Below are 18694 nucleotides of genomic sequence, written 5' to 3'. Positions count from 1 at the left end.
TGCATACTGGTAAGTAGCATATTCCGTTCGAGGCATATGAGCTGCAGATCACACACTTAGGATAGACTATATAGCAGTGTCTCCCCTAGCGGTGGTCACCTGTATCTGTTGCAGCAGTTTGGAATAGAGTTTTTAGGACAGCTTGGCCTACAGAAGCTTGTTGTTTGGATTGCTCATCAACACAGTAATGTTTAGTGAAGGTGTGTGTGGTAGACCATGTGGCTGCTTTGCAAATATCTTCTAAGGGAATGTTCCCTAAGAATGCCGTGGAAGCCCCTATTTTACGCGTGGAGTGCGCTCTAGGGTGAACTGTAAGAGTGCGTTTAGCTTTTTGGTAACATATTTGGATACATTTAACTATCCACCTGGCTATACCCGATTTTGAAATGGAGTTGCCTTTATGTGGTGGAGAGAAAGCAACAAACAGTTGTTTGGTTTTGCGAAAAGGTTTGGTTCTGTCGATGTAATAAAGCAAGACTCTTAACATCTAAGGTATGAAGGGCTCTCTCAGCTACTGAGTCTGGATTAGGGAAGAAGACTGGCAGCTCGACTGATTGGTTAAGATGGAAAGGGGAAATGACTTTAGGTAGGAATTTTGGGTTTATCCTAAGAACCACTTTGTTACGATGTAGTTGTAGGAATGGTTCTTCAAGAGTTAAGGCATGTATCTCACTTACCCTTCGCAGGGATGTGATTGCGATAAGGAAAGCCACTTTCCATGTAAGGAATTGCAGTTCGCATTTATGCATAGGTTCAAATGGAGGGCCCATGAGCCTTGTTAGAACAATATTTAGATTCCACACTGGGGAAGGTGGTAATCTTGGAGGAATAATTCTTTTGAGACCTTCCATAAAGGCTTTGAAGGCTGGTACCTTAAATAGTGACAGGTGTTGTATATTTTGTAAGTAGGCTGCTAAGGCTGCTAGGTGTAGACGTATGGAGGAATACGCTAAATTGCATCTTTGCAAGTGTAGTACATAGCAAATAATGTTTTGGATGGAAGCATCCAGTGGACGTATATTATTGTTAGTGCAGTAAATGGCCAATCTTTTCCATTTTGCAGCATACCATGCCCTAGTAGTAGGTCTTCTAGCTTCTTTTATGATATTCATACAGTCTGGTGGGAGGTTGAGGTAACCGAACTCTAAGACTTCAGGAGCCAGAGTGCCAAGTTCAGTTGCTGTGGATCTGGGTGTCTGATTTCTCCATGGTTCTGGGTTAATAAGGCCGGGGAAAGGCGCAGTTTTTGATGTGAAACTAGCGATAGTTCCAGAAGTGTCGTGAACCAGGGTTGACGTACCCAAGTGGGAGCTACTAGAATCAGTTTTAGAGACTGTTGCTTGAGCTTGCGTACCACAAATGGAATGAGTGGGAGAGGTGGAAAAGCGTACGCAAATCTGCCTGACCAGTTCATCCATATTGCATTGCCCTTCGACTGTGGGTGTGGAAACCTGGCGGCGAAGGTTGGGCATTTTGCGTTTGTGTGTGGCGAACAGGTCTATGTCTGGTTGGCCCCATTTTTGGAAGAATGGGAATAGGACTTTGGGGTGTAATTCCCATTCGTGGATTTGCTGTGTCTGTCGACTTAGGAGATCGGCAACCTGGTTGTGAACCCCTGGAAGGTGTTCCACTAGCGGGTAGATGTTTTGGGGAATTGCCCATCTCCAGATGTTCTGTGCGAGTTGGGACAGTTGGAGAGAATGTGTCCCCCCCTGTTTTTGTATGTAATACATTGTCGTCATGTTGTCTGTGCGGATGAGGACAGTTTTGTTCCTTAGATGTACTTGAAAGGATGTCAGTGCTAGGAACACCACTAGAAGTTCTAGGTGATTGATATGGAGCAGTTTTTGTTGAGTGGTCCATCTGCCCTGAGTGGTGTGTTGAAGGAGATGGGCTCCCCACCCTGTGAGAGATGCGTCGGTCGTCAGCACTACTTGTGGAAGAGGCTCTAAGAACGGTTGCCCTTTGGACAGGTTGATGGTGTTCCACCATTTCAGTGAGCGAAGTGAGCGACTGTCCACCAACACCAGATCGGTAAGTTGTCTGTGAGCGTGGTTCCACTGTTGTGCTAGACATTCTTGCAAGGGACGCATTTGAAGTCGTGCGTGAGGCACAATGGAGATGCATGACGCCATCATGCCTAACAGTTGCATAAACACTCTTGCTGGAAGAGAGTGTTGAGTTTGAAATTTTAAGATGAGGTTTTGTATGTTGGCTATCCTGGCTGTGCTGGGATAAGCTATGGCCTTGGACGTATTTATGGTGGCTCCCAGATATTGATGTATGTGGGAGGGTTGCAGTTGAGATTTGGGATAGTTGATGGTAAATCCCAAGTCGCGTAGGGTTTGAATAGTGCGGTGAGTGTGGAGAACGCATTTGTCGAAAGTATTGGCTTTTATGAGCCAATCGTCGAGATACGGGAAGACATGGATTTGTTGTCTCCTGAGGTGTGCTGCCACTACTGCTAAGCATTTGGTGAATACCCTGGGTGCAGTTGTTACTCCGAATGGGAGGACTGTAAACTGATAGTGCTGTCCGTCTACCACAAATCTTAGATACTTCCCGTGAGCAGGATGCATGGGGATGTGAAAGTATGCGTCCTTGAGGTCCAATGTGGCCAGGAAGTCGTCTTGTTTAAGTAGTGGGAGGACTTGTTGGAGAGTGATCATATGGAAGTGATCTGAGTGTATGTACTGATTTAGTAGTCTGAGGTCGAGTATGGGTCTTAAGGTCTCGTCCTTTTTGGGAATTAGAAAGTATAGAGAATATACTCCTGTACCCTGATGTTGGAGTGGAACTGGTTCTATTACGTGTTTTTGAAGCAAGGACCGAATTTCCTGTTTGAGGAGTGTAAGATGGTGTGGTGACATTGGACGGTGTTTGGGTGGTATGTGTGGGGGGTTGTTTGTGAGTTCGAGGCAGTAACCAAACTGGAGAATTTGTCTTACCCACTTGTCTGTTGTAATGGAATTCCAGACAGGTAGGAACTGTTGGAGTCTTCCCCCGACCGGAGTGGAATGGTCTGGGGGGAGTGGGGGCAAGTCACTGTTTGGTGGCTGGAGAGGTGCGGGTGTTGGTATTGCCCCGACCTCGGCCCTTGGGGTTGTTTCCCCTATATCCTCCTCTAAAATATCCTCTGTTAGGGGATGTTTGTGCGGAGGTTTTGAGAGTGGAGGAGGTGTCTGTTCCCACATTTTTGGAGGCTCCCCTATAGAAGGAGCGTCGAAAGGAGCCTCGCGGTTGTGGAGACTGTAATGCTCCCATTGATTTAGCAGTCTCGTTATCTTTTTCCATCTTCTCTAGTGCAGTATCTACTGCGGGTCCAAATAGTTGCTCTTGGTTGAATGGTTGAGCAAGAATTGTTGTTTGTACTTCCAGCTTAAAGCCTGAAATACATAGCCATGCATGGCGTCTAAGTAGTATGCTTGTGTTGACCGCCCTAGAAGCAGTGTCCGCTGCGTCTAGTGCACATTTGATTGATGCATTAGATATGAGTTTTCCCTCTTGGATGAGGTCATTGGCCTGGGATTTGTACTGATCTGGCAGGTGTTGTAAAAGATCTTCTAACTGATCATAATGAGCCCTATCATATCGGGCTAATAGGGCTTGTTTGTTTGCAATACGCCAATGGTTAGCAGCTTGTGCTGCAACTCTTTTGCCCGAGGCCTCTAATAGCTTGGACTCTTTGTCTGGGGGTGGTGTGTCTCCTGTTTGGGAGTTAGCCCGCTTTCTTGCGTTTGAAACGACTAAAGAGTCTAGCGGGAGCTGTGCTTTAATGTACGCGGGATCCTGTGGGGCCGGTCTATATTTTTTTTCAATTCGGGAGTCAAGAACCCTAGCTCTAACAGGGTCTTTAAAAACCTCTGTGGCGTGTTTTATGACTCCCTTAATCATGGGCAAGATCTGAACTGATTTTTGCGACTGCTCGAATGTGTCTAGAAGAAAGTCCTCTTCGGGTGTATCTGAGTGCATGGTGACGCCATGGAAAAGCACCGCCCTGTTTATCAGCTGCCCAAACCCTAGGTGGTCATCAGGAGGGGAGGGTTTGGAGGGGAATGTAGTGGGATCAGGAATATCAGGTAAAGGGTAAGCCCAGTCATCTAAGGGTGCCGTATCCGCGAGTGTGAAAGGATCATTAGGATCATTAAGGTCATCCGGATCCCCCCTCCCCCTAAGTCATCATCATCATCTTGTGGAGGTGGTGTATGTGAAGGAGATGGTAGAGGAGAAGGAGATGGGGGTAGAGGGGGTGGGATGAGAGGTAATATAGGAGAGGAAGGACGAATGGGTGAGGTGGCGAAGTCCTTCTTCTTTATGGGAGCTGAAGGAGGTGTTGTGTCCAGCTTCCTTCTCTTGTATGGCACAGCGGTGACATGTCCGGTTTTTGGATTGATATAAATCCTTTTTTGCGTGGGATCCGGGCGAAAAAGTTCTTCATTGTCCGAAAGTGGCTTCGGTGCCGACTTTTTCGGTTCCGATCTATGTTTTGGATGATCGGTAGAGTCTTTGTGGACTTTTTTTGGTACCGATGATGGTTTCGGTGCCGGTGGAGATTTCGGTGCCGAAGAACGTTTTGGTGCCGGTGGAGATTTCGGCCTCGATGGTTTCGGAGCCTGCTTCGGTGCCGAAGGTATTGTGAGCACAACAACATGTGGTTTGCTCGAGCCCGAGCCACCTGTAGACTTGTATGTCTTCGGAGCCGGGCCCGAGGGCGGGGCTTCTGAAGACGATTTTCGGTCGCGACTGGGGCCAGCTGGCGGAGTCTTGACCAATGTCTTTTTTAGGGGGGTTGGGGTAGGGGCACTGGTACTGGTACTCACTCGTTGCCCCGAAGTGATGAGGTCATCAGAATCGTCCGCCTCGGATACGATTTGGAGGTCTTCGGAATCGTCTTCCGGGACATCCTGGGCAAAGATGTCCTCTGGTTCTGGAGCTGGTCTGGCCATGATATGGCGTCGAGCTCTTCGGTCCCGGATGGTTTTCTTTGAACGGAATGCGGCGCAGGCTGGACAGCTGTATTCGTTATGTTCCGGCGAGAGGCACAGGTTGCAGACCTCGTGGTGGTCACTGTGGAGGAACTTTGCTCCACATTGGGGGCATTTTTTAAAAGGGGTCTTTTCCATGAGCCGTATCCGGAACCGGTCCGATTGGATTTCAACGTCGAGTTGTAAAGGTTCTTGGTTTCGAAAGCTGGATTTTCAGAAGTTTTCAGCCTGGGGAAAAGTTAATCCGAACCCAATGGCGGAAAAAAACAATCTGAGGATGGAGTGGATGCCCATGCGCACTGTTGTCCAGAGGAGGAGTCACCTATCTCGTGACCAAAAGGCTTCTTCCGAAGACAACAACAACCTGCAATCATCCGAGCCCAACACCAGATGGTGATCTTATCCTAAGTGTGTGATCTGCAGCTCATATGCCTCGAACATGGAGTTTAGGGCTCTGGTCCCACAGCCTGCACTGAATCCAAAGCCAGATGCACCTCCACCAAAACTGGCCTAAAGGATGACTTTGAAGAATGGGTCGGGATTTGCATTAGTCTTCGGTAGAAACCCTCTAGAACAATTTGCTTGGCGAAGGTGAGTGGGAGCCGATGTGGGACTGGGAGCCGATGTGGGACTGGTTTTGGATAGGCGACAAGCTTGACCTTCACCTTGGCATCACACCATGAAGAGTTCCACACCAGTTCCTTAACTGACTTCTCGCATAACCTGGACCGGTTTTTGGATGTTCAGGTCAGAGCAAGATATCGGCAAAGTTTTAGCCTCTGACCATTCTGCAAGAAGCTCTCACCCTTAATGTGTAGGAAAGAATCATGTTTTGATTAAAATAAACGAGAACATGCTTGGTCCTAAAAGACTGAAAACCTGCAAATGCACTTAATCATCCTAATGATGCAGAAGCAAACTGCAACTTCCTCATTACCAAACAGGAAAGGAACGAGCAGCTCACCCCATCGCACTGCATGGGAGGAAAGTAGCAGAATGGAAGGTATGGGGGGAGAGACATGGCATTCGTCTTAGGCCTCCACAGGCAGCACCTACACCTTCAGCATACCATAGAAAAAAGAAGCAGCACACCATCATACTAAAGGATGCAAAACCGGCTACTTCACACCACAGTAACTTGAGTGAGAAAAGAGAAGGGGCGATACATAGCACTCATCACTTCAACATAGTATGAAGCACTTATCTCTTTAGCATAAAGGACAAGCAGCAGAATATCATTTAACTCTTATATTACAAGTTTAAAGACAGGCAGCCATTGCTCCTTCATCCCACAAGGTGCATGACAGAATCATGACATGTCAGTTCAATCCACCCCACAACTGCGCCAACTCTTTATTTCCTGTGGGGATAAAGTAGCAGGAGCCAGGACAGACCTGTGATGAAGAAACACTGACTCATGCAGGACTTGGAAGTAGGGAGATCAATCTTGTTGGAGCCTGTACAATCACCACTAAAGTCAGAGCGAGGCTATGTGGCATGCAGAGAAATAATAAAGGGAACTGCATAACCTGACCGATGCACACCAGATTAGTTCCCAATTGCCTTCCTGCTCAGAATGACAGCAGTGATTGCAATACTCCTTTCTCAATATAGTGTAAATCGGCTTTGAACAAAATATACTACTAAGATGCTGCTCAATGCTTAAATTCCCAGGTCCCCAAGTGGCATCTCTCATTTTTCTACATCCATATTGATTGTGTTTAACATTTCCATCTCAGCACCACGTTAAGCGTTTCCAGAAGCCTTAAAAATGTGGGGGGAGCACTAGAGAAAAGAAACTACACAAAAGGTCAGAAAGAACTGCAGCAGTTGACTTGTGAGAGAAAGCAAAAGGTTGAGGTTGTAGGTGCTACATATATACGGGACTTTATTACTCTTATTGTTAACTACCTGTTCCAAAAGAAGCATTGGCATCCCAGAACTTCTTATGCTTTATTAAGCTGTGCTTTCTAGTAACCGCATTAGAGCCCCCTGTAAACGATAGTACTGATGGTCCATGTGCTAATGCGCTTGTCATTTGGCTACCAGAGCACTGGCAAAAAGCGATAATGGACAAAAATCTGTCTTTCTGCTTCCCTATCACATTCAAACTTACACTTGAAGGCACTACTCACACTGTTACTTTAATTTCAAAACAGGGTCTGCCCATGCAAGGACTTCTCACTCATACTGCAAATACACAAAAGCAAATATTTCTATGGTGGTTAGTTCCATAAGGCAAGTACAAGCAGACTCACTGAGTGCCAGTTCATGTCCTGGCCAAGAGGGGTCCAAAGCACTTTGTCCACGGAGGAGACTAGCCCCTTCTGGTTTAATCTATAGATTGAACATTTAAAGGTTCTATTGACTTATCTGTAAATATACGTCCTAATCAACAATTTAATTATAGCACTTAACATTGAAGGTATGCGAGTTTCTAACCCTCACCACCTTGCTGGGTAAGCCTTTGCAGCTCGCCCTTAATACCTAGAGCAAGTCAAGCACCCAACGGAAGTAACTTGGTCATCTAATTGGAGTTCGGTGCTGTATTGATCCTGGGACTAAGTTGTGAGTAGCCACACAGAATACTACAAAATAAACACTGGAGAAAAGATTGCACATTAGTGGCTAAGGTGGAAATCAATAGATTCCAGACTTCAGGGGAAATTAGGTACTACTTAATATACAGTAAGTGTATAGGTGTTGGAGAATCAAGATGAAGGAATGCTATGATGTGGGTTGAATATGCATGAAGGGGCACCGAGGAGCTTACTCTAAAGGTTAAAATGAACAAGGCGCTTAACTCTCACGGCTTGAGCATCAGATGCTTGGGTTCCCAATGTAATATCAGTAGCTGAGATATCCCAGGGAACTTACTTCATTGGATTGCTTTCCACTGTAAGACATTTTCTTGATGGCTACAACCTCGTTGTTCCGTACATCACGGGCCTATAGAGAAACAAGAAAGCAGAGGTCAAGACAAAGAAAGGAGAGGAGAGTTATAGAAGCAGTTTTAATTCCCATGAAAGAGGGCATGCAATACTTCGTTAACAATATGTCCTGCAAATAAACAAAGGCAGAGGGGAGGCATTCACTTATAATTCATCAAATGTTTAAAGGTTCATCAATCTAAAATAACAAGTCCTGATTGCTCTATTACTACATGACACTGGCAAAAGTATAGTTTTGTCTTCCTCTTGCTGATAAGAGTCAACAAAACGTCTGCTCCTATGACCCTAGAGAATCCTGGCATAGACCAATACATGGAGCAATGGAAAAGGAGAGGAAAATCAAGCAAGCAAACCCTCAAAAACTCACAAAGTAAACTGCGCCGAAGCTGCCGTGGCCAATCTCTCGGAGGTCGACAAAGAGTTTCTCCGGATCCTCCTTGAAGAAGAGATCCGCCACCTCCGGGTCCTTCAGGCTGCCGGCCCGCGCGTTGGACGGCATGGTCACCGCCAGCGTGCGTGCCCGCCCTGCACAGGGGAGTCACCGTGGGGAGTGATGGAAGCAACAGCAGAGGCAGGAGCAGCGGCAGCCAAGTTTCGGGCCCAGTCTGGGGTCCCAACAGGATGCAGGCGATTATTCCGTCCAGTTCCTTGGAGATAAGAAACAGACCCAATCATAAGAATGAACAACATTAACATCAATGCATATCTAACAACATCAGGTCAACCTATATTTGGCTTTGTGTTCCAAGCAAAAACAATGATTATGTGGTGCATTAAAGCACCTTTTGTGTAAGATTATATAGTGCATAAAGTAACTATGTACATAGAACTGATTGTTAAAGAGGTGTGTGGAACACACGAGACATGGGAGCACATTTCTTGTTAATTGGCCTACCAAGAGAAGTTTTATACCTATGACAACACTGGTTTTAAGAGGGGGTTGAAAGAATTAACAGAACAGAAGGAAAGACACAGCTGTAAGATACGTAGTTAATGATGGAGTAGGCAGATAGGAACATAGGCCTATTTAACATCTATCTAACTGGATATGGTTATTCTTGGTCCGTCTTGTAAACCTTTAAACCAATGCAGAGCCATCATCAATTCTCTATTACTTTATCTTTCAGAATCTGCAGCTGGCTGTAGTTTTTGTACTCCTCACTCAAAACCTTCCGGCTAAAAAAAACCCTAGGGAGACGCGCACCACTGACACCACCTCAGCTTTGAAATGTTTTTCATTAATATAATGGAAGTAAAGAGTTTCAGCAGGCATTAAAAGGCAAAGCGGTGTGCAAGGGTGGTTTTGCTTTTTCCAATGAGATGAAAATGTTAATTACATGCAATAATTATTTTCCTGTAAGGGAAACCTCTCTGGATTCGTAACATTCGTTATTTAAAACATTACCTAACCTGCCAAGCTGGACCTTGAAAGGGCCAAAAATTTTAATTTTTTTAAAGATATTCATATGTAAAATAATTTATTACATGTAGTTAAAAAATCCTCACAACACCAAGAAAACAAGCTAATCTGCAGTATTCACAAATAGAAGCGTGTCTCTTTAAATGTTGTTCCTATGGTGAGTCAGACTCCCCTTTGATCCACAAAGCTTAGTCTCAAGCTGTTTTACCAGAAGTCTTTTTCCTCCATCAGATGTGAAAACAATCTCTAATAAAACAGGATTTCTGCTGTAAGGATTATTACAGGTAGGACACCGTCCTTTCTCCAGTAAGGAATCCTCCTCAGAATCACAAGTTTTTCCCAGAAAAAGAGATCAGCTTTCGGACTACACTATTGCATTTACAAAGTATTTTGATGCTTCAGTCTACAGAACAGCTATAGCACTCAAAATGTTACAATGTATCAATCTAGACTTGTTTTATGTAGACCTTCAAAAAGATATAAAGTCCCTAAACTCAACAATCCACCCCAAAACAAAAGCCACCAGTTAATGGTGCAATTCAGTAGAACTTCAGATTTTAGATATTACAAGTGTAATGTCAGGACATAGTGCACAACTTTCAAAACCATTTAAGAACCCAACAGGTAAGGGGGTGGCAGGTGTAATAGTGGATCAGTACTCAATATAAAGTTGAAAGGGGTACTGATCTTTATAGGCTCCGTATCATGGATAATACCATTTGTAGTCAAAATGTTCAGATGGTTGGGAAACCTACAAAACTGAAAGCCCACTGGCCCCAGAGCCCTCAAAAATACCCACTTGAAACAACACTTTTGGGTCTATATCAATATCTATAGGCTAGAGAGGGTTAAACATTCTAGAATCATGCTTACCTCCCTCAGCCAGACACAAGATCTCCTGAACCCTTTGGGAATGATGGGGGAGTGGTAACACAAGCACTGTAACAGCAGGTTGACCAGATACTGATAAATCTACCTTGACTTGAGGAACAGGTGTCTTTGAAACCCCGTAATCTGAGCAGCTTTTGTACATTAGGACAGCTGAGCTGCGGGGATCACAGGGCTCCCGGATAGGTCTTGGTTCCAAAGAGGTGTACTTCTCCAGTCAGCAGGGGGTTGGTGTACACCTTCTCTTTTTACAGAGGATATCTAACTCCTCTACTGTACAGCAAGTGTGTTCCTCCTCTCTACACCAATAAGTATTTTTTCTCACTATAGCAACAAGGTTTGCTCCAAGGGTCCAGGCGTTGTCCCACTACAACAGCAGTCCCCACTAACACATTCACTATAGAAGGTGAAGAGAGACACACATTATCCTACCTGGTGGCCAAGGAGTGAAGCCCAAGCCAAAGTGATGAATAGATTAATATTGAAGCTCTTAAACCATCCTTCAGAAATGCATCTTCCTCTCTGTCCTTTGGTGTATGTTATGTTAAACCGAAAGAATAAAGCGTGACAAACAACCGCAGGTCTCGTGGCACTACAGCTAAAAAGTGAGAATGATAATATCTACTGAAGGAAGAGGTGGGTTTTGAGTCTTTTCCCGACAATGAGTTACAAATCTTTTATAAAAGCAGGAAGATTAATCCAGAGATGTGCAGCCAACACATCAAAGGATTTGCTGTCACAGAAGGACTTCTTAAAGCGCAAAATAACATAAGATTTGCAATAGAAGACCTCAGAGGTCTTGTGGGCAAATATTTATACTGAACCTGGATCGAGTGGCAGTTAGTCAAATAGGGCGCTGAGGATCCGCCTTCCCCCTCTTAATTAGTCAATTACTATTCAAAAGCTTTTGTTAATTCCTATAGAATGCAGATGTAGGTTTTGAATACTCTTCCAGCGAATTGAAGGTATTTTAATATATCTGACACATTTTTGGTTATATTAGTTCATATAGCATGCATCTAGACAACGAATAATGTTAAGTTATTTATCTATTAGCAACATAACCTCTAAATGAGTATGTGTAGCTGGAACAGCCATTATGTAGTGTCTGAAAAAAACAGCATACACGAAAAACTGTGTGGTGAAACACACGGCTAAGTGCACTGAGAAATATTATTGAAAGATCAGTAGAGTGCCTTCTAGAGAACATTTCTAATAGAAGTAGGTTCATCTAAAAAACAAAGGACCTCATAAGTGGCCCATAAATACGGAAGGTCCCATTAGCAACAGTTACCAGGCGCATTGGAATTATAAATATTTGTTTCAGCCAAAATCTGTGTAAAATACCAGGAAAAAGTAATCAGGAACTAGCACACAAATACCATTTCAGCATGATATTCCCGCAAACTCTGTATTCCTGTTATTTCCCCATCCACATAATTACTGAAATACACCGTAAATGTAATTCCAGAATAAGAAAATAACCAGGATTATTCCACTCTACCAATAATCAGACCTAAATACTGTACATGCGTGTAGTTTGGTTAGATTAAAAAAACAGCATGGAATACGGGGGGCAATGGGAACAATGACCGTATACATCAATGTTATATATTTACACATTTATAGTTTGAGGTAGATGGGCATATGCCGAGTTGCCCAAAAACTTCAATTATGTCTCTAGGCAAAGCCACCTTCCTTAGTTTTTCCTTTTTATGCCATGCCATTTAGCCAGTAGGATGGATTAGTTCTTTGTATTGACCACCACTTAAATATGATGTGACATGTAGGCCACTACTTCAAATCCTGGGCAAGACCAACTCCACCTTCTATCCTAGTGAGGTCAGTAAATAAAGTATCGTAAATTGTTATTTGCAGGGCTTCAAAACAGTAGAATTGTGGTATGAAGTGCTATCTAAAAACAAGTTATGATGGTGCAGTTGGCTTTTATCATTTGTCACTGTGCCACTGGATTAAAGCTATCCTGGCTGATGAGGGGACAAACCCCGAAACCGGTGCTAGGATGCTTGTTTCCGGTCCAGGGAGGACCTGGCTTGGCAGTTCGGACTGGACTGTTCCCATGAGACACAGGGTCAAGACTGATTTGCATAAGCCATGTCTAAAATAGGGTGACATGGTGAGCAAAAGAACGATGGATAGATCTTTTGACTGGGAGTGAATGTTTTGATTTGTTCTGCATTCTGTCCATCAATTGTGTCTCTTTTGCTTTCTCTCCCCAAGTGCGCCGGGTATGCGCAGACGTGGGTCCCCGGCTCACTGCGCCACTGGATTCAAGTTATCCTGGCTGATGAGGGGTGAAACCCCGAAACTGGTCCTAGGATGCTTGTTTCCGGTCCAGGGAGGACCTGGCCTGGCAGTTCGAGATGGACTTTTTCCTTTGTACATGGCCGAGTCTAAACTGGTGTGGCATAGTGAGCAAAAGAATGATGGATTTAACCCAGATCTCGTGATTGGGGGTGAATGTTTTGATTTGTTCTGCATTCCGTCCATCAATTGTGTGTATTTGTGCAGCAGGTGCACTAACTAAACATTTAAAGAGCTAGTAGGCTCAGCTGTTGGTCAGAAGTTTGCTCATCAACCGCTCACTAAATAGACATAGTACTTACTGCCAATAAAGTCTTTTTTATACCCTGATTTAATATAAGGAGAATACCAAGATCACAGAAGACAACACACAACATTTGAGATGCAGAAATAAAAACAAATTAGTAGATGTGATTTCATATTAGTTAAGAAACCAAACCTTGACTGATCACTAGTTACAAACAGTTTTACAATGATGATGCACAAGCTCAAAGGTAGGCACCTCTTACTCAATTGCAAAAACGAATTAGTGGGCATTTATCATAACCCATTTAGGTTACATCGGGCAGGGTATGTGTGGAAAATTGTAGGGCCCTTTGATTTGGTAATTTGCACGCTATGTTCCACTTTGTTTCTGAAAGCTGGTGACTCACCAATGGTATACAGAATAACACTTCCATTTGCTGGCAACCATTGACTATAATGCAGCCTGTCAACGTTGCTTGATGAGGGCTCTAATCTACAAAGACTTTTCCAGATGAAAACTTAGTCTACACTTGAATTTGTTTGAGGATTAAGGTACGAACTCTCAGGTGATCCTAATCTATATCTACCAACAAAGAGAACCTAGCAACATCATCAAATACTGCTTCTTACGATTCAGCTGGCTTGATTCACAATTATTTTGCTGCGAGTAGGTGTGACTTACTCTTTTAGTACTCCTAGAATTCATGAAGCCAGGAATACTAAAAGAATAAATCACACCAAAATATTTGAGAAATTGAACCAGTTTTAAGAATAGTAGTGTTTAGTGTGATTGTATTCAAGAGAGGGCTCACGGAATTCTAGGTATTATTACAAAAAGAATTTGGATGATCAAATAAACACTCTGAAGGTGCTCTGCAGAAGTAACAGCTATTTGAGTGATGGGGAGTATGAACGTGAGCGCTCTGGGTGACATGAAATAGGGTAAAATCAACAGAAGTCATTCAGGGTATCCTCAAAAGCAAGATTCTTAGTGACTATGTATTACTATGAAAGTAGCTTAGAATAAATCTGCATTATCAAGAATTTAGTTTTTATTCAATCTGAGCATTTTAAAGAAACAAGTTCTAAAAGAACAAATCAGAGTGTTCTTGAGAGCAGAACAGTATTAGAGTATTTTCTTTCACTATATTGGAGACCTCTGAGTAGGATATCAAAAGGAAAGTCCGAGTGTGTCTGGGTACTGACGGGAGAAAGTTCCAAGTCAGTAAATAAATATACATGGCAGCTGTTATCAAATCGAGTTGTCTGCCACTGATCTGCAAAGGTTCTTTTTATTTATTTTTTTTATTTTTATTTTTTAAACATAACTGAGTCTGGATCGATAGCTCTGCGTGTGGCTCACTTTTCTTTTTTTTTTAAACTACACAATATTTTAAGAAAACTGAATTAATAGCATGTCACACATTAAATACAGGCAGTTCCCGCCGCTCAATCTCCAAGCATGTAGGTGTAGATTCCACAGATTTGGGTGGAGGACTCTGCCCGGTTGCTGAGATAGAAGGTCCAGCCAAAAGGTAGCCTGATCGGAGAACAGGTGCTCATGCCCAGAAGGTTTGGGAACCATACTCTCCTGGCCCAATCCAGAGCCACGAGGATGACTTAGGCCCCATCACTCTTGAGATATTTCAGACCTCAAGGTCAGAGGGCAAGATTGGAAAGGTGTACAGGAGTCCCATGTTTCATTTTAGCCTAAACGGACCTCCTAAAAAGAGTTAGCGCACAACCTCCAACATGCAAAACTCTCAACACTGTGCATTAGACAGTGGTGAAAAGATCTAGCCCGAGTTCCCCACATGTGAATTAGAAGACGCCCGCGCCCCCTCGGGATGTAGACACCACACATAATCTGCCAGACACCACCTGCTCAGTTTGTTTGCTCTGGCATTCAGGGAGCTCTGGTAGGTGGTCTTGATCAGGAAATTACCCCGATGTTCAACCACCTTCAAAGGAAGAGCCTCGTGCAACAGGACCCAGGAACCCTCTCCACTTGTTGCAGTACCACATGGCTGTGGTGTTGTCCATAAAGACATGCACCAGTCTTTCTGTAATCTAAGGCAGGAAGGCCATTATAGCTAGACGAATACCCCACGATTCCAGAAAATTAATGTGGTGCTGGTCATCTGCTGGAGACCAGAGTCTTTATCTCCACCTCCCTCAGATGATCTCCCAAGCCCAGTAGGGACGTGGCCGTCACCACAGTCAGCTTTGGGAGGGCGAGGGTCTGCCAACTGCGTTTAAGGAGCCACCAATGCAAATCGCAAGTAGTCTCCTCTGAGACCTAAATGACATTGGCCAGACTGAATTGGTGTTGGGCCCGTTGGAACTTCAAATTCCATGGCAGACTGTGCATGTGTCACCTGGCATAGCTGATGAGGAGGTTACAGGAGATTAGTAGGCCAAGAAGCCTCAGAGCTGCTCTTACTATTGTACCAGGACCAAACGTCAGATCCCCATCATCCGGAGGTGCCCCCATGACTGGCGAGCTCGCCTTCAACTGCCTGTCATAGGGGAAAATTGTGTCCTTGCCCTAAAGAAATAGTCAGTGACCACCAACATCACTTTCTTGAACACCTGATGGGAGAAGGTGAGGCCAAAGGGGAGCATGGCAAACTAAAAATCCACCAGGCTTACCCTGACCCTCAGAAAACCTCTTTCGGACTGCAAGATCTGTACAAAAAAAGAACATTTTTTGCCGGTCCAAGGACACCATCCAGTCGCCCGGGTCCGGAACAGACCAGCATGAATTTTAAATGTGTACCCATGCAGAGAGGCATTCAGAGGCTAAAGATACAGAACAGGCCTAAGGCCCACACCCATCTTTGAAACGAGAAAATAGAGTAGCAACCCCCTTTTGAGTCCGGAACCCCCTTAATAGTACCCATGGAAAGCAACAACCGCACCTCCTGAAAAAGAAAGGACAGGAGTTTATTTGAAATGTACTCGTGTGTGAGGAACAATGGGAGGGCAGAATAAAAAGAAAGGGAATACCCATTTTGAAGGATCTGTAATACACCATTAGATGGCTGCTGTAGCAAAGGAAGAGAAATGGAAGACGGATACAGTTTTTGGACCACACGTTGCCTGCCAGACTCGCAGCATCAAAAGGAATGAGGTGCCTGCTGCACTGGTTGAAAAAGCTGTTTGTCTATATACCGCCCTCTGAAATAAACATAACATGTATTTGTAAAGTGCACATTTACCCTGGAGGCCTAGTGGCACTCCGTAGTAGAGGTTCATTGCAACCCAACGGTACTCATTTCATCGACCTCAGAAGGATGAAACACTGAGTGGACCTGCCAAGATTTGAACCCTTGACCATGACGTCAAACTAAGGCCCATACAGTGGACGCATTAGTCAACTTAGCCACCTGACCTGGCTACCCTTTAAACATTCTGGATTGACGTGGAAACTGTTTGGCAGGGTTCAGCACTACCAAGCGACACAAAGCAGCACTGCCGCTCTTGAAACTTTCAAGACAAAGGCTGCCTTATCAATGAACTTGCAGGACCCATCATAGCACATACCCATGAGGGATGCATGTACATCGCCAAAGAATCCTGTGAAACAGATCGACGCAGGTCAACAAAATACAATACTAGTACAGACTGCCCACCTCAGGTAATCCATCATGTCAATCCTAATTTGTCAGGGCCAATGATGCCCTAAGGTATTAAGGGACTACTGGCAGTGTTAGTGAGGGCATTGTTAAAAGGAAGTAATGATTCAAAAGTCGGTCCAGGTTTTAAAATCTGATAGAATATTTGGTTTTGTCTCAACAAAGGGTAGCAGCATTTCTAGTGCCTCAGCTGCCCTCCAGACCACCCCTGCAAAAGAGTTACTCTTCTATGGGGGCCCAAGTGGCGAGTCAAGCTCCATCTCAGGCAAGGTGTCGAGCCCAGTTGCATTCTCTAATTCAATGTAGAATGCATCACCCATAAAGTGAGGGGGGGCGACAAGCTGCCCACGCCAACATCCTGGGGCACCCCCTGCTATGGCATAGGATCCCAGTCAGAAACAAATAAGGCAGTGGAGCCTCTGCAGGTAGGTGCAGCATTTCAGAGGGACTGGGTTAGAGTCAGGCTGCATTACCAGCAGCTGCACTTTTGTGATATCTAAGTGCAACACCGGTCATGTCTGAGCCAAAGTCAGCATAGGGTCCAACACCTGCGAAAGCACTGGACCCTCTTCCGGCACCGTTGGCATTGGTACCGGCATTGGAATAACAGGGAGCATAATGGATCTCAGAGCTGGAGCGCCTATACCGCCGCAGGAAAGGTAAAGTAAAGGGTCTCAAGGGGAGAGACGCCAACAAGGTTTGACCCGCCAGAGGTATGATTTCGATATGCCCAGATTCTCTACAGTTTATAAAATAATTGAACAAGACCTAAAACATGCTTCTTAACCCGGCATCTTTAGACCAAAGACCACAAAACCGAAAAAAGCAAAAGGAAGAAGAAACAATTTAGTGACCTCCCTAAACAACAAAACTCAAGCAGAATAATGTTATCCCAGTCTTTCTTGCTGCTAGCTTTTATAACAAAGTTATATGGTATTGGCCCCTTCAGGAAGAACAAAAATGACTCTTTCACTCTTCTTTTCCTTTCTTTGAATGGCATTTATTTTGTGGTTGTGCAGGTGTTTTTTCAGTGTATATATGTTTACCCTGGTGAGGGCAATTTCCCCTTCGGTGGGGTTTTATCAGTTATTATAGGTTTAAACCTAAAACCGGACAGCCTAAACACACACTATGCCGGCTTATAGGACCTGCTACATGACAGTCTGTATCCAATTTCAATATAATTAAGCCACAAGGAGACTGACCATGTTGTAGTCCCTCCTTTATTAGTCACAACATGTGTGTGAACAGCGCACCATCAAACAAGCATTTGCAATGCAACAGGTCTCGCATTTACGTGAGTTTGAGCTATTGACATTGCAAATGACTGCCTTTTATTTTTGTTTTTAAAACATAAATAAAAGGCATTGTCATTTGCAATGTCAATAGCTCAAACTTGCATAAATGCGAGATCTATTGCATTGCAAATGCTTGGTCTCTCTCTTGCTGAGAGTCAAATTCGGGGTCTGGCAGGGAGGAAAGGAAGTAGAAACCTAGGGCAGTGTGAAGTTGAATGTGACAGGAAGGGCAGGAGGCAGAGAGCATCTGAAGGGACAGTGCACAATGAACCCCGAGGGTATAAAGGGTAGAAGCAGAGAGCCGCGGGGCAGAGAGGAGAGGTTGAAGAGACCCCAAGGGTAGAACAGGCACGGAGGACAGGAGGAGGGCAGACAGGACAGGGACAGTGAGCAGATGCAGAGAGCACGTGAAGGGACAGTGAACCCAGAAGGTATAAAGGGTGGAAGCAGAGAGGAGAGGAGAGGTGGAAGAGACCCCAAGGGTAGAACAGACACGTAGGACAGGGGTAGGAGAGAGGAAGGTGTAGTAATAAAAGTGACGAGACCAGAGGAAGTTCAACTGTCACTTTATTCCAAGTCATCTGCTCTCTGACATGAGCAGGTTGTCAACATTCTAAGGAGAGCTTCGGGAGATACCAAGGTAAGAGGGAAGGAGGGGGTGGACGGAAGGTACCAAGGAGGGGAGGAAGAGGGGAAAATACAACACATCTCCTTACCCAACATAACCGATGAACATGGAGGGAGCAATTACCTAGCTACTCTATCTCCACTCCAAACTTGACCATCCTCCAATTCCACCACATTCTTCCCCCTCCCTTTGACGTTCTGAGAAGGGAAAAATTTACTCTGTCCCACGTTAACCCTAGTGGGTTTCTTTATCATTACAGCATCATTGGCCAAAGGTTCCAACTCCTTCACCCCATGTTTCTTATCGTACCAGCCT

General features: G+C 44.5%; 1 protein-coding gene across 4 annotated transcripts in view; it reads right to left on the bottom strand.

Annotated features, from left to right (window-relative positions):
* The window catches only part of TAOK2 (TAO kinase 2), an 867950-nt gene that overhangs the window by 590728 nt on the left and 258528 nt on the right, over positions 1–18694 (bottom strand). For all 4 annotated transcript variants that reach the window (XM_085618801.1, XM_085618799.1, XM_085618802.1 and 1 more), the window contains exons 5-6: positions 8304–8583; positions 7863–7934 (exon numbers count right to left, since the gene is read on the bottom strand). In XM_085618801.1, the coding sequence (XP_085474927.1) occupies positions 7863–7934; positions 8304–8435 (204 nt within the window). In that variant the 5' untranslated portion in view covers positions 8436–8583. The remainder of the gene's footprint in view (positions 1–7862; positions 7935–8303; positions 8584–18694) is intronic.

This window comes from Triturus cristatus, chromosome 7, assembly GCF_964204655.1.
Source record: "Triturus cristatus chromosome 7, aTriCri1.1, whole genome shotgun sequence".
Taxonomy (NCBI): Eukaryota; Metazoa; Chordata; class Amphibia; order Caudata; family Salamandridae; genus Triturus; species Triturus cristatus.
Note: the sequence above shows the minus strand (reverse complement) of the source record. Positions and strands in the feature narration are given on the sequence as shown.